Below are 26440 nucleotides of genomic sequence, written 5' to 3'. Positions count from 1 at the left end.
GCTTTTAAAGGTCCCTCAGTGGAAGTAACTAAAACTACCCCATATTTGCAAGGCTTTTACGAACAGAAACATTATTTTTTTTTAATATCTTTATAAAAAGTCAGACAACTGTTCTATCATTTGTCCTTTTGTTTGTTTACACTGTCCTCGATGACCGTTCTCCAACACAGTTTTTTTAAAAATAGTATGTTCCCATGGCATTTTCAGAAGCACTTTGGTCCCTGATGAGCTCCAGATGTTTTCCAGATGTGGGGCTACGCTACACACTATGCTAAGACAGGAACACACACAGCACCACAACCACCACCACCACCACCACCACCACCACTCGGTGCCAAAACCCAAACCTATGTGCCTTATCGTGACGATGTCGTGATCCAAATGTGGTCGAGTGAAGTCGCTTTCTCTACGGCGTGTGTGCGAATAATCCCGCGTTTATCTTCTCCGTGTTCACGTTTGGTCACAATGAGTCACTGTTTTCAGAGCTTTTTGCAGTGAGTCAGTTTTTCTGAGTGGCGTTGGTTGTCGTTTTTCGCTTCACTGCGGCCAGTGGATCACACTCTCCATGAATTGTGTCCCATTTTGTGGAGATTTTGTCTTTTTATTTTATATATATAAAGTAACTTTTACTCTCACTCTTAACGTATTTATTTCTCATCTAATTTACTTCCACCAGTGCGTCCCCATTCATCCAGCATTCACTGACAACACTTGCGAATGGTCATATAGTGCCCCCCAGTGGATTAATACAGCAGTACATTCGTGTGTGTATAGAGCTTCACCTGCATGTCAGTGGTTTGTTGTTTTGACAGCCGAGGTGCTAACATTCACATAACAGTGCTCCTTTCGGCGACATAAATGTATCCTTTTAAATCTTTCACTTCTTTGCAAAAGACGTTACACTATTTTCCTCCTATTAACATTTGCATATATTACACATTCTGCTGAGTCATAACATTAAAAAAAAAAAAAAAAAAAAAAAACTACCTGAAAGCTGTCAGATAAAATAAAACAGTAATTTGTTACCAAGCATAACCCACTTTGAACCAGTATTTGTAATTTCCAGCATTCATATTATGCAGTAAAACAGTTAAACGATGCTGTAAATCGTTTATCAGAGTCTCTCAGATTGTCCAGCCCAGTGCAAGAGGAGTGTTTTGATCTTAACGTCGACTGTACTTTGTGATGTAACCGTGGTTTGTGTGTGTCTGCGGTAGAAGAGCCCACTCTTCTTCTTCTTCTTCTTTTTCTTCTTTTTCTTCTTCTGTGGCATAAAAATTGTCTGAATCTGCAGAGAGGCCTGCAATGTCCACACGGTATCAGGCGGCCTCCTCAGTCACAGTGTGTGTGTGTTTTGATTATTGCTTCATCCTCAAACTGTGCACTTCCTCCTGGAAAAGACATTAAAGAAAAAGAAGAAATAGTTCAGGTTTTTTTTGCACGTTTGTCTGAGATATTGACACGTAGTCGGCACTGAATGCAATGTGAGTTCCCAAAACATGGCTGATATATTGATTAGAGCTGAAACGATTAATCGGTGAATCGATTATTAATCGATTACTAAATTAATCGTCAACTATTTTGATAATCGATAATCGGTTTGAAGCTTTTTCATGATTAAAACAAGATTTCTGATTGTTTTAGCTTCTTAAATGTGAATATTTTCTTCGTTTCTTTGCTCCACATTAACAAAGAAATCTTTAAAACTGAATTATTTTGGTTTGTGGACAAAACAAGACATTGGAGAACATCATCATTTCCAGGTTTGACGAACATTGATCAACGTTTTTTAACATTTTATGAACTAAACGATTCATCGATTAATCGAGAAAAAATAATCGACCAATTAATCGATTACCAAAATAATCGTTAGTTGCAGCTCTAATATTGATTATGTTTGATGCTTTATCTCATTAGCTACAGTAGTTGGTGTGCAGCAAACGGGTTTGCTCCCTTGGTTCGGTTTGTTTGCGTTGGTGAGAATGTAATCTCGGTACTTTGGTGCGTACCAAATCAACCGGTCTGGTGAACAAGCCTATACGCCTCTCTGTATTCACATTAAAGATGAAAAATGTGTGGCTAGGCTAGGTGTTGGACTAATGGGATAATACCGGATGGATCTGCCAAAAGATCACAGGCTAATGATGAAATGGTCATTCAGGAAGTGGGGTGCAGTGCAATGATAATAAATCATGAAGTTTGTTTGGAAAGTTTGTTCGAAAGTAATTGTTTGGAGAAAATTACCTACATGCACTTTGTAATGCGTGTAATGAACTTTGTAATGCGTGTGCGCCATAAGCGCAACTCAAAGCTGTTCCCCCGTGTTTAATCGGGCGCGTTGGTCTGGTGGAAAGCAAACCGGACCCATGTCCGTTTGCTATATTGTGACATTTTTATGACTGGTGCGGACCAAAGCAATCGAGCTATAGATGTGAAAGCGCCCCTTAGACAAAGTAAAGGCACACATTATACTTCTCCGACTGCGTTAACCGCGGAGACCCCTCGAGCCTTCACACTTCTGCGTCGCGGTGACGGAATACGCGCTGCAATTTCCCGCCCCGATCAGTAGGGGTCGCTGCGCAAGGTTGTTGTGCTTTTGTGCTACAGTGAGCAATGGCGACCGAGAGAGAAAGACTCTTGTTGTTGTTGTTGAAACAGTGGCCGTTTCTCACTTTTCTGTGTCCCGGAACGCAGTTTTGAGATAATTTGAGGCGAGAAAGTAGCCATTTAGAGTCTAAACATGTGTTTGTGTGTGTTAAGATATGACATATTTATAGTTTGGCAGCGACGTTGTCGGCGGTGATCAGCTCCGCCTCTGTGGACGCTCGGTGCGCACTGTGAGCCGGCACAGAGCAGCGTTAGCTCGGCCTGTCCTGAGGACCAATCGCAGCTCTTGCCGTCTCCGTTGTCCCTTGACGGAGTGACGGACACTTAAAAAATATTGCGCGCAATTGGAAGACGACGCGGAGGGCTCTGCATAACCTACGCGGAGCACTTTACGCAGGAGTATAAATTAGGCTTAACGTTGTAAACCAAAGAAAATCAGTGATTTAGCATCATGGCCAACAGGAGTTCATCTGTGCTGTTGTGTTTAAAATCCTTTTTTCCGATTTACCTAAGCGGCAAACTTACCAAATGAGATGGCAGCAGACCAGCAGCTACCTTGTCCCTGTGAGTTAAAATCAGTTTTTCTTTGTTTTACCACAGGGCAGCCATATTTTACCCTGTGTCTGTATACAGTGAAGTGTTTATTTTGTGTACAAGTACCTCACACAGCCGTGCGTCAAACAAACCGCACAATTACTTAAACATCAAGAGACCTTTTTTGCAATCACTTCCGCTACAACAGGGATCACAGTTAAGCGATTTGCGTATTTGACAATAGGCAGCGCACACACGGTTAAGATTGCATGCAAATCTCAAGACACGCTTCACTTACCTGCAGTGCCAGTTGCTTGTTTCTCTCCCTCTGCAGTTCCTGTTTCACTTCCTGTATGTCTTGCCTGATCAAAAGAGACAGAGGCAAAAAGAGGAGACTGTAGACATGAATATGTTTTAAATAGGTCAACTAAACTTTGTGCGGCGGGCTGTTCAGTCAACTAAAATAAATGGTGCGAGTGGATTTGAAAGTCTTTTTTTTTTTAGTAGATTTGCAATTTCAAGATAAAAAAAAAAAATGGATTTCAACATAAGCACACATGCATGTGCATGTGATTAATTTTTTTTCAATGCAGTAAGCTGTAAGAAGAACATGGACAAATCCGTCATTGATGTTGATCATAGAGTGAGAAAAGTCAGTAAACATGATGCTTTATGGACCAACTTAAAGGGGAAATAAGTAGTTTATAGTGCCATCTAGAGGAGAGGCTGAAATTTACAACAAAGACCTGCTGCTCTGCTCACCCCCTCCCTTCCCTGAGCGCTACGGTATCCGCAGCTGGTCAAATGTCGTCCTCGTCGTCTTTCTCCGTGTCAGCAGATGAGGTTCGTGAGGCGAGGGAGAGGGCGGAGCTACCGCGACCGTAGCAGACGAATCGGAGAGAGAGGAGGCGGGACTTCCGCTACAAGTAAAGAGACGCTTGTTTTGTTCTCTCGCGTTTGTCCTTACAGGCTCCGGTAGAAACATGGCGTCTCGCTGCTAACGTTGGCTATGCAACCGCGGCCCGCGGTCATGTTATTTTACATGACTTTTTGAAACACGGAGAAAATGAAACAAAAACTATTATACAGCGACTAGACAATGCAGGAGCACATAATATGTATAAAAAAAGTGGATTTTGGGTTATATAAACCCATAAATACTACACATTGTACCTCAAAATCCACTTTCTTTTGGTTTCGATTGCTGGTATGACAATTGTACGATGCCGGCACCATAATTTCACTATATTTAATAATGCTACATAATACAAGCATATCTTGAAGATGAGCCCCTCGGAAACAAAAAAGGTTGCCTGGAAAGTCTGTTCAATGTCTGGGGCTCCATCTTACACAATTCGCTGCGCAGCTCAGACCACGAGTAGTTTTCCAAATGACACGGTTGTTCTTTGCATACCCAGCACCCACGTTGTGTAGGTATCAAATGCTCTCTTACGTTCATCAGTGCACCCGTGGGTGTAAAAAGAGTTATGGTTGGGCACATTGACGCATTGCTATCATGAGGCGGCAGAAAAACCAATGCATCATTGACCGACAAAAAATCTGGTGGTCTTGAATCAACGGTGCAGTTCTTTGGTTGTTTAAACTGTGCATTAGATGCACCTACAATCATATCTTAATGTTAAATGTGACACATGTCAGGGTTCCAAACGATTTACTCACGCGTGTCGTGTCTGTAGCAGCTCCAGAGCCATTCTCAGCTCCTTGATCTCGGTCTGCAGGCTTTCCAATGTGGGCTTTTCTTTGTGTGCCACAGCTCGACCGTCCACGACTACTTTGGGCGGTGACGGTCGAGCGGGAGGCGGCGTCTTGGGTCGAGGCTCAGGCTTCGGAGGCGACGGCAGGAGGTTTTCTGTACCCTGGAATGAATAGTTTTGCACCGTCAGCGGAGGGACGACGACATAAACATGAAAACACACTTCAAAAAACCTGAACTCATCGCAGGTTTATTCTAACTTGTATTGCATATAAAAGTCAGTCAACACCACAAACCTTTTTCAAGCTAGGTAAAACCTCTGGCTGGAACTTCTTTGAAAGTTGTTCTGGTTCTGTCTGGTTGGTGGCAGTCTGTGGAAGCGGGTCAGATTAGGGCCATAAATGTTAATGACGTTCAGTTCTCACGACTTTCATACGGAGCCCTCTGTTTCCAGTCGGGCCCAAAACGTGTTGCCTTCACAGTAAAGTGTGAATATAGTCGGCTCATAAGAACGTAGGTGTGTCCAACATTTGGGTCTTTCCAAGTCAGGCAACTGCTTGGGGCCCCGAGCCTGTAGGGGCCCCCCGACACTCGGAGCCTGAGGTGCTGTTTTTACTGAAATGTGCAGTGAGCAGCCGCCTCCCCGTCCCCCTTAAACAACAATGGGCGATTTGCAATGACATCTCAGTAGGAAACCCCCCCCCTAAAGGGGCCCCACCTCACTTTAACCTGTGTGAAGTTATCGTTCTGCAAGTCGGGAAAATAAAGAGGATTATTTACAGTGTAATGCATATCTTTTTTTACTCAGTATATATGTTTTTTTTCAGTTATTAACAGTATTTTATTCTTTTATATATTTATATTGTTTTATTATGTGGGTTCTTTAAAGTGTAATGAAGTTTATATAGTTTTTTTTAAAAGCTATTTACAGTATTTTGTTCTTTACATTTATATATTCACATACTTTTTAATTACAAGGTTATTTCATTCATTTTGAAAAAATATTTTTTTTTGCACTCATACATTTTTCGTTGGTGTCAGATTATTTATGACATAATGGTGATGAACACTGGTTGGAAGGAAGGGGGCCCCCTGGAAATTTTTGATTGGGGCCCCTACAGACTCTAGAATCGCCTCTGGTCAGGGAAATGCGTAGTCGTGCACAGAAAACATTTATCTACTATGGCATAGTTTGGAAAACATTTTCTATCAAATATGGAAACATTTGGGCTACGGTAAAAGTAAATATATATATGTACGTACATATAGTAGTGCCAACTTTGTAATGAGTATAATAAGAGTTGCACTGTTTCAGTTCAAAGAACAGAAGAGGCAGAATAATGTTATTTGTTATAAAGAAGTCAACAAAATGGCCGTACCGTTGTGACTTGGCCTGATGGCGGTCGCCTCTGAGGAGGTTTGGCTCTGTTTGCCGTAGGATGGCTCAGCTTCTCCGTCGCCACGTCCACTCCGTCAAACTGATCGGATTGTTTCTCCTCGGCTTGTTTCGGTGAAGGAGGAGCCGCGTCGCCATTGGTTCTACTGGAAATAAGAAATAAGTCATGAAGTAAATAAAGCGTGGGGTGGGGGGGGGAGAATGGGAATTAAAGCGGAACTAGACCGGAAGTTCCTATTATCGCTGTTTTTTTTTGGTGTGTATCTGCGTCATTACCTTGTTTATGAAGCCCTGACGGTTCGAAACAAACAGTTCAGCCACTGCTGAGAACGTTGTGTTTTATTGTAATCTCGGGGCTCAACGAGATCACTGAAAATCCCGTAATAGTTACGTAAACAGCGGTTCTCCGGAACAACCGATCGTCCTGCTCCGGGCGGTAGTCCGAGCACATCCGGTTGCGTACATTGAACCGCAGAAGAAGAATAACGTCCGTTGTGGAGGTGTTTCACGAGCAACAGTGTCTTCTGACTCTGGGTCTGACTCCGGTTTAAAGTCATTAAAGGGACTGCGGCGGGGAGTCGTGACAAAGCTATTTTTAAACACTGTTAAAACAATGTTTTGATAATGAGGAGCAGTGCATCCGCCGTTCCAGAGGGGGGCGCTGCGCTTCTGAGAACGGATGTGCTGGATAGTACTGGCCAATCACAAGACTCTGTCTTCTGGGGGTGAAAGTTCACTCTGAAACATCGCGGCTGAAAAACTCTGTCAGAAAAGAGGATTTCTATGGGCTAGTTTACAGCAACTAGGAGGTTTTTGACCATAAAAACAAGTTAATGTATGTAAGTAGACCTCCATAACTAACATATATGTGCAACAGGACCACTCTGTGACCTTTAAACAAAAACCAAAACACCTTCAGCCTTCCATATATTTGCAAACTCTGGTAGATGCTATTTAGTCTAAGGTATTGGTTCTCAAAGTGCGGCCCGGGGGGCCAACGGTGGCCCGCAGAAACATTTCTGGCGGCCCTCAATGAATTACAGTTTTAATAATAAGGTACTAAGCTTGTTAAATGTTTATTGGGCATTACTGGATGACAGACCAATAAGTGTAAACTTCAATCTGGTGATTAAAATTATTATTAAAAGGTCACATAGAGTGGTCCTGTTGCACATATATGTTAGTTATGGAGGTCTACTTACATATATTAACTTGTTTTTATGGTCAAAAACCTCCTAGTTGCTGTAAAATAGCCGATAGAAATCCTCTTTTCTGACAGTGACCCCCAGAAGACAGAGTCTTGTGATTGGCCAGTACTATCCAGCACATCCGTTCTCAGAAGTGCAGCGCCCCCCTCTGGAACGGTGGATGCACTGCTACTCATTATCAAAACATTGTTTTAACAGTGTTTAAAAATAGCTTCTTCACGACTCCCCGCCGCAGTCCCTTTTATGACTTTGACCCCGAGTCAGACCCAGATTCAGAAGACACTGTTGCTCGTGAAACACCTCCACAACGGACGTTATTCTTCTTCTGCGGTTCAATGTACGCAACCGGATGTGCCCGGACTAGTGCCCGGAGCAGGAGGATCTGCTGTTCAGGAGAACCGCTGCTTACGTAACTATTACGGGATTTTCAGTGATCTCGTTGAGCCCCGAGATTACAATAAAACACAACGTTCTCAGCAGTGGCTGAACTGTTTGTTTCGAACCGTCAGGGCTTCTTAAACAAGGTAATGACGCAGATACACACCAAAAAACAGCGATAATAGGAACTTCCGGTCTAGTTCCGCTTTAAATGTTTTCCTTTGGTGGCCCTCAGTCCAACGTTGGGTTCCCAAATTGGCCCTCGGGTATCAAAACGTATTATTATCATAAAATCAGCTGTGACAAGAGCACATTTGTGCATAATATAGTGATTAATTAACAGCCATATCAGTAACACAGGTCTCCACAGTTGCGTCTCAGCTTCAGTAACCTTTAAACATAGGTTTCTATCAGATATGATGCTTTTAAACAATCTGACTAAATGTTAAGAATTTGGTAAAGTTCATGTTACGGTAAGAGCCGTTCTTTGAGAAGCTGGAAAATGATCCCTCCCAACCGTTTTTGGAAAAAAATTTTTTATAAAAGGTCACCCGCTATTAGCAGCCCCCTTATGACGGTGCTGTTTATGTTTTCTCAGTAATTTTGCAAGCACGTTTGTGTGTGTGCGTGCGTGTTTTTTGCTCAGGAAACAGGAAATGGGCCGCGCTCGTGTGTTTAGGCTCGATCCGTGTCTCGTCCCCGCCGTTTCCACTGAGCCCGCTAAAGGTCGGGCATCCTGGCATTCTTCTTTAAGGAAACCATGGCGACCGGTGGCAGCAACAAAAAAACCTTTAACATCTAAACCGGCTTCGCTGCCGGTGCCAGACCAAAGAGGAGAAAGTGTTCCTGACATTTCCCACAAGTGCTTCTCTTTTTTTGCCTCAGAACGGTTGCAGATGAATCACTGCTCATGGCACCGAGTAAGGAATATTATACTAACTGTTGTGCATGAAGAGCAATGGTGGCATGTGAGCATCGCAGCTTTGTGGCAGCACTCACTTGGGTAAAACCTTGACGGGTTTGTCTTTGACGGGAGGCGGACTTGGCTTGTTGAATGACGGCAGCTTGACTTTGGTTGGAGGATTGCTTCTCAGGTCCTTAACTTCTGGTTTGTCATCTGTGAAGTAGATTCATCACATTACTTCTTATTTTTTAATTAGATTGAATGTGTCCCAGTATATGATTTATTAATTTATACCGTTCATCTTTGCTGGACCGCCTTTCTCCATTGGCGTTGCTTCGGCCTTCACTGAAAAAACAAACGGACAAATTCAAATTAACCCCAAATAGTTGCATTTTGGTACGTTCTGTGCACATTTTGAGCAGTGACTGCATGAACCATAAACTTAAACGGACATTATTTCTCTCTTTCCCCTGGCTCGGTTCATTCTGTCTCCGTTATTATATCTAATGTTTACAATGTCTTCTCTGTTGTTTGTAACCCTAACCCACTGAGTGATATTGAGGCTTTTATTTTATCAGACCATGGTATTTTCTTTATTTATTTTTGAAGCATTAAGGATGAGGACATGCACAGATTGGGCTGTTTGCAAAAAAAACAAAAAAACAGAACCACATCCTAAAGAAGTGAAATAGAATCACAGGTACCTCACGATATGATATTTTTTGTCTTTCTTTTTACAAAGCAAAATAAGCACCAGCTTATCATTGTTGCATGTTTACTCCATTAGTTTTTTTTTTTTTCCTGTGACCCAATTGGCGTCACACGTGTCGCTGAACTGTATTGTGCAGCTTTGCTCACACTGCAAACGGCAGCAGTTGAAAAAATGTCGATCAAATAACGCAAATGCAATTCAGCTCAAACGCTTCACTGTGGAATCAAGTTCTCAGACGAGGCTGCTCTTCCCATTCCTCAAAATAAACCACCATGACTGGATGATATGAATACTTATGAGTGGTTACAGTTGAACAAGAGTTGATGAAGAAGAAATGATTGTCAGTAAGTGTAAGACTGAACGTTTATTGTACTCGTAAGTGCAGCCGATAACTCGCAAGGTGTGTGACTTGTGTGTATCTGTGTGATGTGGTCATGGGGCTCACGATTGCTTCCACCTTGATGGAACAATAAACTTTTATCCTTTCCCGTATCCATAAATTAATGCTACAACCAACCCGCGTGACGGTCAGAGTAGCTTCAGCAATATTCTATTTGGGCTGTACTAAAAAACATAGAACTCGTGTCAGTTTCATGTTGTGTTCGGTCAATGTTCTCTCGTCTGTCAGGTTCAGCCAAAAACTCTACAGTTCACCAAAGAACAGCAGAAACTATTAGCAACTCTTTGCTAACGAGACTACACTGCTCTGCAAACTTCTTATAGCCCCCTCGTGCCCACTGTAAAGCATTGAAGTAATAATTGTGTCGCACTAAATTAATGATTTCTATCTCTCCTGGTCTACTTATAGTGTAAATTTTAGTTGCATGCAATAGCAGAGATGAGTACTACACGAGAGGTGTAGTCATTACCTTGTTTATGAAGCCCTGATGGTTCAAAACAAACAGTTGAGCCACCGCTGAGAACGCTGTGTTTTATTGTAATCTCGGGCTCAGCGAGATCTCTGAAAAAAACCCGGTCCGGTTACGTAAACACCGGTTCTCCTGAACAGCAGATCGTCCTGCTCCGGGCACTAGTCCGGGCACACCCGGTTGCGTACATTGAACCGCAGAAGAAGAATAACCGGGTCAGAGTCATAAAAAGGACTGTGGCGGGGAGTCGTGAAGAAGCTATTTTTAAACACTGTTAAAACAATGTTTTGATAATGAGTAGCAGTGCATCCACCGTTCCAGAGGGGGGAGCTGCGCCTCTGAGAGCGGGTGTGCTGAATACGTCACTTTCGGGTACTGGCCAATCACAACACACTCTGTCTTCTGGGTGTGAGAGTTTAGTCTGAAATATCGCGGCTGGGCAACAGCGTCAGAAAAGAGAGATTTCTATCGGCTCGTTTACAGCAACTAGGAGGTTTTTGACCATAAAAACAAGTTAATGTGTGTAAGTAGACCTCCATAACTAACATATAATGTGCACTCTATGTGAGCTTTAACACAACAGTAGTAACCGTCTCCTGATTGGTCGCTCGTGGCCAGACACCCACAGTAACACAGCCAATGTGTCAGTTTGTTCAGGACACAAACAAAGAGCAGTGATTTTTTAAACCGTGACAATACCGTGAATGTGAAAGTGAGCCGGTGCCCGTTTGGAATCAAAGTTTAAATACCTGACACCAGATAGACACACATATAGGAAACCGTGGTTACACACACCGGCTTATATTTAAATCTAAATCTAAGAAGAACCGCTTTAAAAGCATCACCCTGAGGAAATAGAGCACACCACTTTGCATAAACACTCCTCAGACTCTGAGAAATCACAGAGGCAGATGACAACTCGAGAAAGCCTACCTTGACTTTTTGCATTGTGTAACATTTCCCCTCTCAAACAAACAATCCTCCTCCAACACTTTGTAGCTGAACTGCTGCTTCTCGTGCCGGTTGTGAAAATCTGTGCGACAGAGCTCTCCTCCTCCTCCTCCCTCCCTCCCCCCTCCTGCTTCCTCCAAGACTCTTGAACTGTGCCACATGACCAGTCTAACCACCCCCCCACCACCCCCCCCCCCCCCTCATTTCACTATAGTCTGAGACTTCCTGTGAGAATTCTTATGAGAGATACTGTGCACAGGAAACAACGTAAATGCTGTACACAGAGCGGCGGCGATGTAGAAAAACATGACGGTGCTGATGTTTAGTTACTTTAGGTCACAATCTCTGAAAGTTTGTCTGCCCGTTGACCCACCGTCGATTGGCTGTGTGTGCATTATTATTCCAGCCAACAGTGTAAGGAGGAGGAAGAGAAGGGTAAAGAGAGACATATTTGGTAAGAAAAAAAAAAAATGTTTTGCAAAACTTTGCATCTTGCACCAGTGAGAGCGAGCTCCTAAGCTGAAACTGAACCATAAGCCACATCCTGCTTTCTGCATCTTGCAGGCTATGTTTCCACATCTTCTTGTTACAAGGTAACAATAAGATTTCTTTTTCTTTTTCTTTTAGGGATAATCAACTGAAAATAATTGTGTAAATTATAATAAAAATGGCCACAATTTATTTTTGTGGGTCATGTCCCACATATTACATAAGATACGGTTTATATGAGCCTATTTTTTCAATTCAATGTCTAATCCAGGGGTCTGCAACATGCAGCTCTAGAGCAACATGCAGCTCTAGAGCCACATGCGGCTCTAGAGCCACTCTGCAGTGGCTCCTTGTAGCTTTAGAGCACAAGGCGACAAATAAAAAGTCTTTTAATATGTCGTGCGACACATCCAACGTCGAAGTAAAATGCAATATTAAGTCCACATGTGGACGTCCTGTCCATCTTTGGAATCCACATGCCTTTTTTAACACACAATCCGAATGTTTGCTTAATTTATTTCAAAGTGGGTTCATTTTAATTTCAATAATTTGTCACAAACAATGAAACGACGGAAGAACTAGGTCTACATCATTGTGTGTTTTATTTTTGCTCCACTTTATAAGAGGCTGGGTATAAACTGAACATTTTGTAGTTCTTAAAGTTCATAAATGAAAAGAACTACTGCTTTTTTATGTATTATATCTGCATTAAAACCTTTATTCCTGTCATTATCTTCATTTTGTGGGTTGTTTTGCGGCTCCAAATGAATATTATTTGGGCGGAGAGGCGACAAAAATGGCTCTTTTCATCCTAAAGGTTGCAGAACACCTGGTCTAATCTAATGGAACCAATAGCCTCTTTATATATATATATATTTAATCTCTATATGTAAACCCTTTAGTTTCTGCAACATGTATATTGTAGGATAGATGAAATAAACTATATTTATTATATTTTATTATAAATGGAGTTAGAATGAAAACCAATGTACTTCACACACTGGTATAGTGAAATTAGATTAAGAAATTATTATTTGTATTATTAGGGTTCGAGCACGACTGTGCAAGAACCCTATTGTAACTGAAAGAGTTGTTATTATTATTATTCTTCACACGAGGAATGTGCCTTTTTGAAGGCCTAGACGTATCCCAAACCTCGCGAAATTTTTGGGACAACATCAGACCTGGCTTAAATCGCCGAACGAAAGTGGTTCGGGGAATGTGCGTCAAAAAACGGATGCGGGCGGGGCTACAGACTGACGCGAAAAAGTGCTACCAGGTCAACTCCTGTCGGGTATAACGTACATGAACGAAACTTGGTACACACGCTCATTAGGTTGTGCCATGGGCAAAAGTCAATCACAAGTTTCCTGTGAAACCTACAGGAAGGCCGCCATTTTGGTTTGAAGGCGAAAAACGGAGGCGTTTTTTGTCGAATTTACAGCATCGCTTGTCGTATATTTATTATTATTCAAATCGAGGCTAAAAACCTATTTATTTAGGATGGCTTTTAATACCGAGTAGTATGGTGACACTTTTTATCTTTTGTCTTCTTATCTTTTATCTGATTCTATTTTGCACTATTTTATTGTTTTTATTTGTTTTTAATTACTTTTATTTGTTTCCTCTTTATTTATTTATTTCTTGTAAAGCACTTTGGATCACCGAAAGGATTGTTGTAAAGGGCTGTATAAATAAAGTACATTTACATTTACATTTACATTATTATTATTATATTTTTTTTTAAAAATGGCCGAAATGGCACAAAGTCAGGCCAAACACCACTGCAGCCAGAAATCACAAGTCAATCAAGAACCTCTTAACCACTAAAAGCCCAACCCAGCTTATATCCCCGTGCTACTGGAATACCCGCCGTTCTCCTACCTGAGAGTCTCTTGTTGATGTTGCGTGCAGGCGGTTGGCTCGTGGTCCCAGACTAAAAAAAAGAAGAGAGACGGAAAACATCAACGCGATGGCTAAGTGTTTCCCCCATCGTGCATTTTAAAGACATCTCTCTATATATTCCGCGCGCTCTTTCCACTGAGGGAATTTTTTTAGTGAGTAATTCCAAAACAGAGGATGTTTAAAGAGAAGGGCTGAGTCACTGCAGACTGCAGACTGCTGAAGATAAACACATTTTGCAGGACATGCTGTATATGAGACTGAGTTTGGGTTCACTCACTTGTAGACTGTCCACTGGCGGTATCACCATGACAAAGTTATCGGGGAAGAGGCCGCAGCGTCCGTTCAGCTCTCCCTCGTACCAGCCTTCGTCTTCCGTTTCCTTCAGATGGAGATTAAAGAGTCACATTAGAACATGGGTGTCAAACTCTGGCCCGTGGGCCAAATTTGGCCCGCCGTGTAATTTCATTTGGCCCTTGAGGCAATATCAAATTAACATTAGAGCTGGCCCGCCGGTATTATACAGCGGCACCGCTGCTGTAACACCGCATTCACCGCTAATACTACAAATCTAGGGCCCTATGAAATCCGTTTTATTTTTTTCCAAATTCCGTTTTATTTTTTCCCAAATTCCGTTTTTTCCGTTTTAATTTTTTAGAATTCCGTTTTTTCCGTTTTATTTTTTTTTATTCTGTTTTTTTTACCTTTTATACTTACTTTACCACCATATAATGTGTGCTTTTTGTGTCAGTGAATAAAATGTCCACTGAAATGCAACTTTCTTCTTGAATCCACTGACTTCTCAATTGTTCAATTGTTTTGACTTAAGTTAAATCCTAATTAAGTAAATGCCAGTGAATCTTAAAACAAGCCATGCAATGCTGGTCACATTTAAAAGTAAAATAATTAACATAAAAGTGGTAGTGCCCCCTCATCTGGTGCAGACGGATTTCTGAGCACCGCCTCTGCGCTGTACTGTTCTCCCTCTCCTGCGCCGTGCGCTTCTCCATATCCGACTGGATCATTTCTCTACACGCAATATTACCACTACAACTCTGCAATTAAGGGAATAAAAGATGCATCAGATGAGCTGATGTCTTTAGTGAACTGTTCAAAGAGAGAGAATGTTCTCTGCTGTGAAGTGAAAGTCGCGGGGAGTTCATAAGTTTCACTTTTGCGCAGAGACTTTCCAGCATTTAACAGGCGATGTTCCACAGTTTACTCGCCGTGGTTCGGCCGCCGAATTATCGGTGCATTCCTTAATAAAACATCTTTATTGACAATAACAATATAACCGTAATAATCGCGTATTTGATGGTGTGACTTGAGTTTCAATCGGCACCTGGACAAGGGGACGCTCGCCGGTTACATGCGTGCGCAGCGCATTTGTTCCGCGGTTTAGAAAAAAAAAAGTGTATATAGCAACACGCACTGGGGGAGACCCTGGCCGGGTGAGTGTTTGTGAGGAGATGCACGGGTGGTGTCACGAATGAGCGTTCCCCGGAACATTTCTCCAGACAAACGTTCCTTCTCCTCACGATGACAGCATTTCAGTCACATTATGTCAATTTCCGCGATATTCCGCGTTTAACATTAGATTCCGTTTTTATTGGCCAATTCCGCGATTCCGTCCGCGATTCCGTTAACACGGAAATCATAGTTATTATTGTTATTATTATTGTTATTTTATTTTCAAATTTATTAGCTTGTGGAAAAAGTTAATGTTGATATTTACCTCAGAAGGCTGCAAATAGAAAAGAGGCATTCAATTTTTTATTTCAATTTTATTTAATATGCCATTGATGTTTTTTCGTTTGTTTTTTGAAAGTTGATTTTGCACTATTAAGTTATATAAGCGTTGCTTGTTCCATGTTCAGTGTTAAAGCAAATCAGTGTAGCAAACTGAGCAATAATTAACGTTTTATTCATGCACTTTCTCTTGCTACTTCAAGGCTTGAATGTTTGATTCATTCATTATTGTTATATTGTAATTTGTCAAATTTATTATTAGCCTGTGGAAAAAGTTTATTTTGATATTTACCTCAGAAGGCTGCAAATAGAAAAGAGGCATTCAATTTTTATCCATCCATTATCTACCGCTTATCCTGTATTTAAGGTGCATTCAATTTTTATTTAAATTTTATTTGATATGCCATTGATATTTTTTAATTATTATTATTTGAAACTCGATTTTGCATGTCACTATAAAGTTATATAAGCCTTGCTTGTTCAATATTCAATGCAAAACTTGGTAACGCTTTCTTTTACAGTCCCCTAATTACCAGGTATTTACCTGGTAAATTCATGGTAACACAAAAGTGTTACTAGGTAATTACCAATGGTAATAAGAAAGTAAATACAGTGAAACTGTTGCCAAAATACTGGGCATTTACCTGGTAACTATATAGTTAATTATAGCGTGTTATTACTGCTGTTAATAAGAAGGTATGTACAGCTAAACTATGGCAAAACTATGGTAAATGTAAGTGTATTATTGGGTTATAAACTGGTAATAAGCAGGTACCTACAGTCCCCTAATTACTAGCTATTTACCCAAGGGGTAATCTAACAAACCTAACCCTAAAAATGTGTGTAATTACATGGAAACAAGCTTGGCTTTCTTTTACAGTACAGTTTTACTTTACTTACCGAGTACATTACCGTGCATTACCCAGTATTTTGGCAACGGTTTCACTGTATTTACTTATCTTATTACCCTTGGTAATTACCTAGCAACACTTTAGTGTTACCATGAATTTACCAGCTAAATACCAGGTAATTAGGGGACTGTAAAAGAAAGCGTTACCCAAAACTTGTTTGGGTCCCTATTAAAAGGTTAATTTGTTCAACCTTGGCCCCAACCTTGGCTTTGTTCAGTTTTAAATTTTGGCCCACTCTGTATTTGAGTTTGACACCCCTGCATTAGAAGCTCAAACGCACCAACTGTCTTTTGGGGTCGTGAACCGACTGCACGGGAGGTCACCGAATGGTCGAGTGAAACGCGGCTGCTGTGTTTATTATATAGTTTATCACGGTTGCCGTCTCCATCATGTTTCTATGTATCACAGGACTTCGTGAGTGGCGGATTGTTGTCCTTATCTTTGTCCTAATGATGCTTCACACTACATTCTGTCACACGAGGAAACAAATATTGTCTGTGTAAATAGTGGAGTAAATGACGCCTTGAGTAAATGTTGACCTCGCGCGTGTTCCGCGTGTTGTTTTAGGTCAGTTAGTCCAGCAGTTGCATTCGTGGTACAACAGGAAGTGCCACATACACGTTCAAATTTTCATCGTTTACCGTCTTCTCCCGATGAGCCCGTTTGAACGTTACGCTCTTCATATTTATTATGACCGGTTAACGCAAACGTTTCCGGGGAAATTGGCAACTTCAGGATGTCCTGTGTGTGTATGTTGTGATAACACAGTGTGAGACGAGCTGCTCTGAAGAAACAGAGAGTTGTTGAACGTGTCTGACTTTCCTCAGAAGACGCTTTGCTCTTTGGCTTAATAAGGCTTTATAAACAAGGAGCGAGATAACATTGGGGTCAATACTAGCGCTGTAACGATACACAAACTCCCGATTCGATTTGTATCACATTTTTGACACACGGTTCGATACATTTAAGATTTACTTATATAGCAACTTAATGTAACATTTAATAACAAATATTTTTGGAACACTGTGGACAGATTTGAACATAAATAAATAAATAAATAAATAAATCTTTTCCGTAACAAAATAATACTGTTGAAAAATACAAAGTAAATGATCAATCAGACTGGGATTTGTCCCCAAAGCATGCTGGGAAGGGTAGTTCTTCATGAGAAGCAGTTTTGTTCCAGTGGAAAAGCTAAGACAACATTTCCGCTTGTATTTCCGTTAGAATCTGTCAATTCTCCGCTGTTTAAATAATCACGCCGACGCTCCGGCGCCGCTTTTAAACGTGTGCGCTGGAACGTTTTTTTTCACCTCACTGCGGGTTTGATCCATCTGTGTTTTAATTGTGTTTTGGTGAACATGAGAATAGTTTATATGAGCTTTTAGCTGAGTTTCTGACCTTTCTGTGGGTATGCAGCATGTCTGCGTTTGTTAAAGTTAGACGCGGTTTTATGACGCTTTTGTCGATGCGTCTGACGTATGGAAGTAAATCTGTGCCATCTGAGTTTGAATTCGAATTTCTAACACTGAATTTTTTTGCATCGAAATTAGACTTTGAATTTTAAAAAACATCAAATTTCAAGCACTGTTTTTTTTTGCCATTGATTTTTTTTTTCAACGTTGAAATAAATTCAGTGTAAAAAAATTTGATGTCTCAAAAAATTCAGTTGCAAAAAATTCAATGTCTCAAAAAATTCAGTTGCAAAAAATTCAATGTCTCAAAAAATTCAGTCTCAAAAAATTCACATGAACTGAATTTTTTGAGACATTGAATTTTTTGCAACTGAATTTTTTTCGACATCAAATTGTTTTACACTTAATTTTTTTCAAAGTTGAAAAAAAATCAATGGCAAAAAAAAACAGTGCTTGAAATTTGATGGTTTTTAAAATTCAAAGTCTAATTTCGATGCAAAAAAATTCAGTGTTCGAAATTCGAATTCAAACTCAGATGGCACAGATTTACTTCCATACTGACGCTGCCCCCGGTAGCGGGGACATCAGTAAAGACGAGATTAACGCGGTTAAAAAAACATAACATAATTTGACACCCCTAATAAAAATAATAGTAATTTGAAAAGTTTGCTAGCACTAACAGCTCATGTCATGTGGCTGACTGGAAAAAAGGTGGGAAAAAGTGAGAGGGAGGGAGTTAACGATTCTGTTTTCTCACGACACGAGACCGGTTCGTGGCTCTGAGTATCGAGATTTCGATACGCGTATCGTTACAGCCCTAGTCGATACCGATCTGGCATTTCTCCTATACAAATGTGCCCTACTGTGGGTCAAATGACGTTTTGCATCACAGTAGGGCACATTTTGAAAAATGGAAAACAGATTTTTTTTACAATCCGTGAAAAACTGAGGAAGCACATTTTCTAAAAAAAAATACTACTGTTATTCTAGCAATACAAAGCCACATTCAAATCGGTGAAGTATCCCTTTAAAGGGGAAATAAGTAGTTTATAGTGCCATCTAGAGGAGAGGCTGAAATTTACAACAAAGACCTGCTGCTCTGCTCACCCCCTCCCTTCCCTGAGCGCTACGGTGTCCGCAGCTGGTCAAATGTCGTCCTCGTCGTCTTTCTCCGTGTCAGCAGATGAGGTTCGTGAGGCGAGGGAGAGGGCGGAGCTACCGCGGCCGTAGCAGACGAAGCGGAGAGAGAGTGGAGGCGGGACTTCCGCTACAAGTAAAGAGACGCTTGTTTTTTTCTCTCGCGTTTGTCCTTACAGGCTCCGGTAGAAACATGGCGTCTCGCTGCTAACAGTGGCTATGCAACCGCGGCCCGCGACCATGTTATTTAACATGACTTTTTGAAACACTACGAAAATGAAACAAAAACTATTATACAGCGACTAGACAATGCAGGAGCACATAATATGTATATAAAAGTGGATTTTGGGTTATATAAACCCATAAATACTACATATTGTACCTTTAACTCTCACAATTGTTTTTGCTTTGTCATACTGCTCAAGTATTACATATTGCACCTTTTGAACACGCGTGCGTCACCTTGCGCTCTGTGACACATGGTTTTCCTTGAAAAGCGACACAACCAGTTTGGGGGCGGGATAGACGATACGACTACTTTAGTTATAAAAAGAACCGGCACCTGGAGGAGTCAAACGCGTGATGACATCATGAGAAAAAAAGGAAAAACAAAACCCCTCTCGGTCCATAACAACAAAATGTTGCTCAAACCTTCCTCAGTATCACGACGATGTCTCCCTTTTTCAGCTCCAACTCGTCCTCTGCTTTGGCCTTGTAGTCGAACATGACTTGGCAATACTCCACCGCTGAGGAGACACAATAAGAACTTTGTAGTGTTGTAGAGTTTTCAAGAATAATGACTAATCTTAACAGCCCCGGTCATGACTAACTGCAGATAAAAGCGCTTGTAAACCTCTGATCCCTGATGGAAATTCCACACACCTGTTCTCCACCTACGAACCATTGTGGTAAAAGTTATGTAAAAATCTCACGTGTATCGCGTTGCTGGGTATGTTATGACATAAACCCGTTCGTTTGCTTTTCAAACTTTGCTGTTCACAATGACATCGGTTTAAACGTGAGAATGTCCCCCGAGGTGTGACTTTACCAACACTTAAGCTACAATTAAAAAAAATAATACTGACTTTAGACCATTGGTTCTCAAAGTGCGGCCCGGGGGCCCAATGGCGGCCCGCAGAAACATTTCTGGCGGCCCTATCAAATGAATTACAGTTGATAGTTTTAATCCAGGAGCTACTAAGCTTGTTAAATGTTTATTGTACATTACTGGATACAGACCAATAGGTGTAAACACAAATACTGGGTATTTACCTGGTTTCTATATGGTGAATTTTAGTGTATTATTGGGTTATAAGCTGGTAATAAGCAGGTAGCTACAGCCCCCAATTACTAGCTATTTACCCAGTAAATATATGGTAACAGAAATGTGTTACTTGGTATTAACCTGTAATTAGAAGGTAAGAACAATGGCCAAAATACTGGGTAATTACCCAATAAATTATAAAGCGTTATTATATTAATGCTTATATTACTTAACGCTAAACTGTAGAACTGCAATCTGGTCATTAAAATGATTACAAACGGGATTTCTTTCTGTTTTTTTTCCCCCTTTGGCGGCCCTCAGTCCAATGTTGGGTTCCTAAATTGTCCCTCAGGTATCAACACTTTGAGAACACCCTGCTTTAGACAAAAGAATGACTTGAACTGACCTTTCTTCTCTTTTTTCCTCAGACTCGCTTTTTGGGTCATCTTCATCGAGACAAAAAAAAACAAAATGAATTTGAATTAAAATGTCTCGTGTGTGCGTGTGTTCCAGAGAAAGTTTTTTTTTCTCTCTCTCGTACGTACCTCCTTACAGAACACTGCGTCCGTCAGTTTGGGTCTGGTCTTGCCCTCGCCGTACTTGCCGTCTGTAAAAGGAGTACGAACAATCGTGATGGCAGCAGTTTTTAAATTTTATTTAAGTCTAAATGTAACAGACGAGCAAAACTTCACTCACCTTTGGGGGAAACGAAGATCTCTTTGACAAAATTTGAAGGAAACGCTCCGACTTTGCCGTTTTTCACTCCCATCCACCACCCGTCTTCGATCTGCATCGCAAGACATTGCACGGAGCAGAAGAGTGACGGTTTTTAAAGACATACTAATAAGCAATGTGTGTGTTTTATAACTAATCTGACGCTCACCAATCCCCAAGATCTGATTACTTGACAGCTTGAAGATTGCACATGAATTCTATTATGTAAGACTGCTGTTTGTCTGCGAAACAGTATGTCAGGCTGTCGGCCAAATACAACACGAGACTACAACACCCATCAACCAACGATTAATCTCAAGATAAATTGCTCTCGGGAACACTGGCAGTCAAACGTTGAGTATAAGAATGACTTTGCTCAGGGCACCTCGACAGTCGGCTGCTACAACTTGTTTGCAGAGTTGAGTCAGCGTTTGGTTATTTGCGTTTGCATGCGATTGTTTGAGAAAAAAAACACTTTACCTCTTTGATGATCTCGATAGTTTCCCCAACGACGAGCTCCAGCTCATCTTCGTTCAGGGCGGCGTAGGCGAAGAGCACCTCGCACCTTCTCGTCTGTTTTATCCTCTTCGCTGAAGACGCAGAGAAAGAACCGTCATCAGCAAAGCTCATAATCTACTGCTACTACAAGGGATAGAAAGCAAATCGCCGGGCGCCGGGTTCACGTTTCTGTCATGTCTGATCTCCGAAAGACTCTCGTCTGTCTCGTCTCTGCCTTATTTTCATACGTTATAATTAGGCTTCGTGCGGTGAGGATGTGGTAAACGTACGTTTACTGTCGGCTCGCTCGTCGCAGCGTCTCGCTGAGCGCGTCGCACCACGCCGACCACAGCTTGTGATTTCACGCTGTAACAGTAACGGCAGATAAACCAACCAGATTTGAATAGCACTGTGGTCTATTTTTAAAGGTCCCATATATTTCTCCGAGTTAAACTAGTTCCCTGGTGTCCTAATGAGCATGTCTGTGACATGCTTTGGTCCAAATACCATAATAATCAAGCACCACAGCAGTTCAATCAACCTGCCAAAGCAGCCCAGTTTAGTAGTAAAACGAAACTTAAGGGACAGGAAATGACATCAGCCACACAGGCTAGTGGGAGCTAACAGCAGTTAGCATTTGGAAAAGTGATCATTTGCAGTCCCAAATATAAGGATTTAAGTTGATTTTGCATAATATGGGACCTTTAAGTCAACTCTAATGCATGCTGGATGCAGATCAGGACGTCCTATTACAGTAGGTGCAGACTGAAGGAAGTGAAATGTATTAAAATCATCTGCAATCGACCGGCACTGTCTGATCTAATCTGCCGGGAAGCAGTTAAATCTTGATTTTGCGTGTTTAAACAGATTTAATTGATAGCGTAATGAAAGGCTTCATTCAAAATGGCAACGTCATCCATCTGAAAACTAAAGATTACATTGTCCACTGTGGTTTCGTAAGGAAAATAGATAAAATTCTTGAAACCTGACATTTTATTATAAACAGTTAAAAAATAATCATGTTTTGCTGCTTACATACATTTTCTAATGCTTCGTGGTTCCCTCTTGCTGTCGCCCATCAAATAAACTGGCACTTCCTGTAAAAAAAAAACAAAAACAGTGAGATGAGCATGAGCACACACATTAAAATAATAATTAAAAATAAAAATACCTTGACAAAGTTTGCAGGGAAGATGCCTCTCTTCCCTCGCAGCTCCCCCTCCAGCCAGCCCTCCTCTCCAGCCTTGGTCACTTTCTTGACCACGTCTCCTGCCCTTATCGTCATCTCGTCCGCCACGGTGCCCTCGAAGTCGATCAGCACCAGCACCTCTGCGGCGGAGCCGGGCGTAAATGGGGCGTGAAAAAATGAGATCCTGTGCTCAAAGGCCTTTGCAGACAGTTGATGCGTCCTGACATTTCGAAAAAAAAGCACTAAAAGCTAAAAAGCAGCGAGCGGAACGTGGATCACTACAGATAAACCGAGACGTTTTTTCTTTATTTAGTAATCGTTCCTAACAAGTAGTGGAAGGTTCCCCCCCCCCCCCCCCCGCCTGCAACACTAAACTAACTTTAGATGTTTGTTTTCGAACACGCACCGACACGCATACGAGAGTGTTTACCCCTTTTTACACACAGCTGCATATAATTAGTCTGTTGCCAAAAGTGTGAATCGTGCCACTTCTTCTCTTTTGCATGTCAATTAAAACTTGGTTCAAACGTACAGCCTTTTGATAGCAGTAAACAATAAGCCATGAGGTGAAAAATAATAGAGATTCTGTTTGTTTATCCAAAAGAAGGAGCATTAATGCCGACTCACCCATTGTGTATTTCTTCCCTCGCTTCCTTCCTCTGATTAGAAACTGTAATTCCTTCACAAAGCGACGGACAAACTCACAAACAGAAGGAGAACTGAAAGAGTGTTCCGTTCTCTTAAGACGCAGATATATATATATACGGCAGTCGAGGCCCTTCTTCTTCTTCTTCTTCTTCTTCTTCCTACTTGTCAAACATTAACATTGAGCAACTTTTCCTGAGGCGGCGAGTCATGACAAGTCAACAGCAAGGAAGGAGTAGGACGGGTCATGCAGGCGAGAGAGAGAGAGAGAGACAGAGGGAGCAAGGGAGAGAGAGAGAGAGAAACAGGCGAGACAGGTTTGTGTGCACAACTTAAAATGCAGCGTAACAATAAAGTTTATCTGCAGTTGCAAAAAAAGAGAAAAGAATTGGACCACATTAAGTTAATTAACACAATTACACTTTACTAATACAATACGATCTTATCTTTTTACTGTAGCATAAAAAAGGTTTATCAGAAATGACTTTATATCCGTTTACTTGTATTTTGTAGATTGGGATTTCGTCCCGTAATGCTGCTTTTGCAGAACCACGGTTTTTCTTATTTTCCAATCAAATGCACCAATTTGTTACATAACGACGACTGCTGTCGTTATACTAAAAATATTTTTAGTCATCATCTACGGAGGCTGACTCCACTCAAGTACTTCCTCATTGTTGTTTCTGTTGACAAATTTAGTCGCGTCAGGAAAGACTTAGTGGTTGTCACTCACCGGCCTCTTTTGTCCTCTACAGGCTTTGTCCTGGCCTGCGTTAAAATGCACATAATATGATTGTGATTATATAATCATCGTGATTTTGACCGAGAAGCAAATAAATCGCAGAAGAGAACGATGACTTTACGGTGTGTTTTGACAGCAAAAGTATCAGAAATTTACAGAATTGGACACTGGCTACTTGTGACCTTAAAGCGGAACTAGACCGGAAGTTCCTATTATCGCTGTTTTTTTTGGTGTGTATCTGCATCATTACCTTGTTTATGAAGCCCTGACGGTTCAAAACAAACAGTTCAGCCACTGCTGAGAACGTTGTGTTTTATTGTAATCTCGGGGCTCAACGAGATCACTGAAAATCCCGTAATAGTTACGTAAGCAGCGGTTCTCCTGAACAACCGATTGTCCTCCTCCGGGCACTAGTCCGGGCACATCCGGTTACGTACATTGAACCGCAGAAGAAGAATAACGTCCGTTGTGGAGGTGTTTCACGAGCGACAGTGTCTTCTGACTCTGGGTCTGACTCCGGTTTAAAGTCATCAAAGGGACTGTGGCGGGGAGTCGTGACGAAGCTATTTTTAAACACTGTTAAAACAATGTTTTGATAATGAGGAGCAGTGCATCCACCGTTCCAGAGGGGGGCGCTGCGCTTCTGAGAACGGATGTGCTGGATAGTACTGGCCAATCACAAGACTCTGTCTCCTGGGGGTGAAAGTTCACTCTGAAACATCGCGGCTGAAAAACACTGTCAGAAAAGAGGTTTTCTATCGGCTCGTTTACAGCAACTAGGAGGTTTTTGACCATAAAAACAAGTTAATATATGTAAGTAGACCTCCATAACTAACATATATGTGCAACAGGACCACTCTATGTGACCTTTAATGTAATAGTGTAGTAGTTTTGAAATCTAAACACAATGTTGATTTAGCCTCCACATGACTTTCTTTTCATACAGCAGTATCTCCCCAGTGACATTAACATGCCTCTCACAGGAAGTGATTAGTTCTACGTCGAGACAACGGCAACATTGTTCTAGTAAAGCGAGACGGCTGCACTCTGAAAACACACAAGGCGTCCGCGGAAACTTTAGAAGTTTCAGAAGCGAATTCTACATCTCCAAAAAAAAACATTTTGACAGTCGGACAGTTAACGAGAGGCGTTTATCCCGTCGATCTCTGTGCCGCCGCTGTATACGCACAAATGCTCCCTCAGTCAGGTCTGATAGTATTACCGGGCAGAGTCTGGGCCACTTTACATTACGCTTTTCGTCTTTGGACACACCGCCCGGAAATCTGGCAGGACACCCGCGGCGCTTACAACTTTCCTCTTTACTTGCTCGACTGTACGATCGCTGCTGTTGCATTTTTTTTTTACGTCGGCCATCTTGTTCCTGGATCTCGTCCTCCGACCGGATACCGATCGGGCACTTCGTTTCGGAGGTGCTCCGCGTACAGCGTCCGGCGCCCTCCTTCACCCCCGCCATTTTTTTTTTTGGAACAAAAGTCCCGCGGGTATATGCTAATTAGCGCGCGATATATGCTAACCGCCTCAACCCCTGACCTCCCGCCGCCGCGAGCCCGACGCGCTCTCTTTATACGCACTTTGACGTTGTCGGGGACTCCCCCGCTGAGTTGTCGGGCGACCACTTCGCAGTTGTCGGGAGAATTTTTTTTAAAACAGCGGGAATTCTCTTTACTTTACCGATGTAAAATTGGCCTTAGCTTCTTGAATGTGAGTATTTTCTAGTTTATTTACTTCATATAACGAATAAATCATTAAAACTGAATACTTTTGTATTTGAATACTTTATTTTGAGGGTTTTTTTTTTTGACATTTTATTCACCAAAAAACAGATTCAATGAAAAATACCCACCAGATTAATGTGCCGCCACAGTAGCTCAGTGGTAGAGCGAGTCGCCTTTCAATTCAAAGGTGTGATATGTTCAGCACAATCACAATTAGAGGTCCTGTATTGGCATAGTAGTTATAATAATATAAATTAAAGGTGCATTATGTAATAAATCTAAAGCAACTGGCCATAAAATCCTCCTAATATGTCACAGAGACTCAGGAATAATGTTCATATAACAAACTGAACTCACCAACAACAACAGTACAGACAAAATATTTGCATTAAAAATTGTTTTTTTGCAGACTGCAAATCATGTTTTTTGTTTTGAAATCATGTTTTGACATGTGGCGCCACCTACCGCCATCTACCAATCATTGCAGTCAGTAGAGTCTCGGCTGCCGAGCAACCACGGGTTGCCAGTTACGTCAGAAAACGAAACCTAAAAGACCTCGGTATTTTGAATTTGAATGTAGTAACAGTTTTTGGCCACATTCTTACATGTGGCACCTTTTAAATAACTATATCTTATCCATTTCCTCAGACAGTGCAGTTGAGAATGCTGAGTATTCTTGCTGAGGGTGTGTCTGTGTTGGACTCTGCACAATGATAGATAAATCTGGTTGGTTCCCAACAGATTGTTCTGGTACCTTTTGTGCAAGGTAAAGAAAG

At 41.5% G+C, this 26440-nt stretch overlaps 1 protein-coding gene across 1 annotated transcript; it reads right to left on the bottom strand.

Annotated features, from left to right (window-relative positions):
* Positions 1–1030: 1030 nt before the first annotated feature.
* sh3d21 (SH3 domain containing 21) lies at positions 1031–23324 on the bottom strand. The gene is made up of 17 exons (XM_083903759.1): positions 23169–23324; positions 22524–22681; positions 22392–22449; positions 21335–21444; positions 20837–20927; positions 20686–20747; positions 20547–20586; positions 19528–19622; positions 13945–14046; positions 13647–13698; positions 9036–9086; positions 8837–8954; positions 6235–6397; positions 5152–5226; positions 4822–5018; positions 3440–3503; positions 1031–1391 (listed from the first exon to the last, which is right to left on the bottom strand). The coding sequence occupies exons 1-17, from the start codon at positions 23170–23172 to the stop codon at positions 1359–1361; spliced, it is 1473 nt and encodes a 490-aa protein (XP_083759885.1). The 5' UTR covers positions 23173–23324; the 3' UTR covers positions 1031–1358.
* Positions 23325–26440: the final 3116 nt, after the last annotated feature.

Source organism: Microchirus variegatus (genome assembly GCF_963457635.1).
Source record: "Microchirus variegatus genome assembly, chromosome: 2".
In the NCBI taxonomy this organism is placed as follows: Eukaryota; Metazoa; Chordata; class Actinopteri; order Pleuronectiformes; family Soleidae; genus Microchirus; species Microchirus variegatus.
This window is presented reverse-complemented; position numbering and strand designations above follow the sequence as displayed.

Coding starts and splice junctions, on each gene's coding strand:
- sh3d21 (XM_083903759.1), bottom strand. Junction 20,748..20,836: donor GATCTTCGTTTCCCCCAAAG/GTGAGTGAAGTT, acceptor CTCCTTTTACAG/ACGGCAAGTACGGCGAGGGC. Junction 9,087..13,646: donor CATCAACAAGAGACTCTCAG/GTAGGAGAACGG, acceptor TTGTTTTTTCAG/TGAAGGCCGAAGCAACGCCA.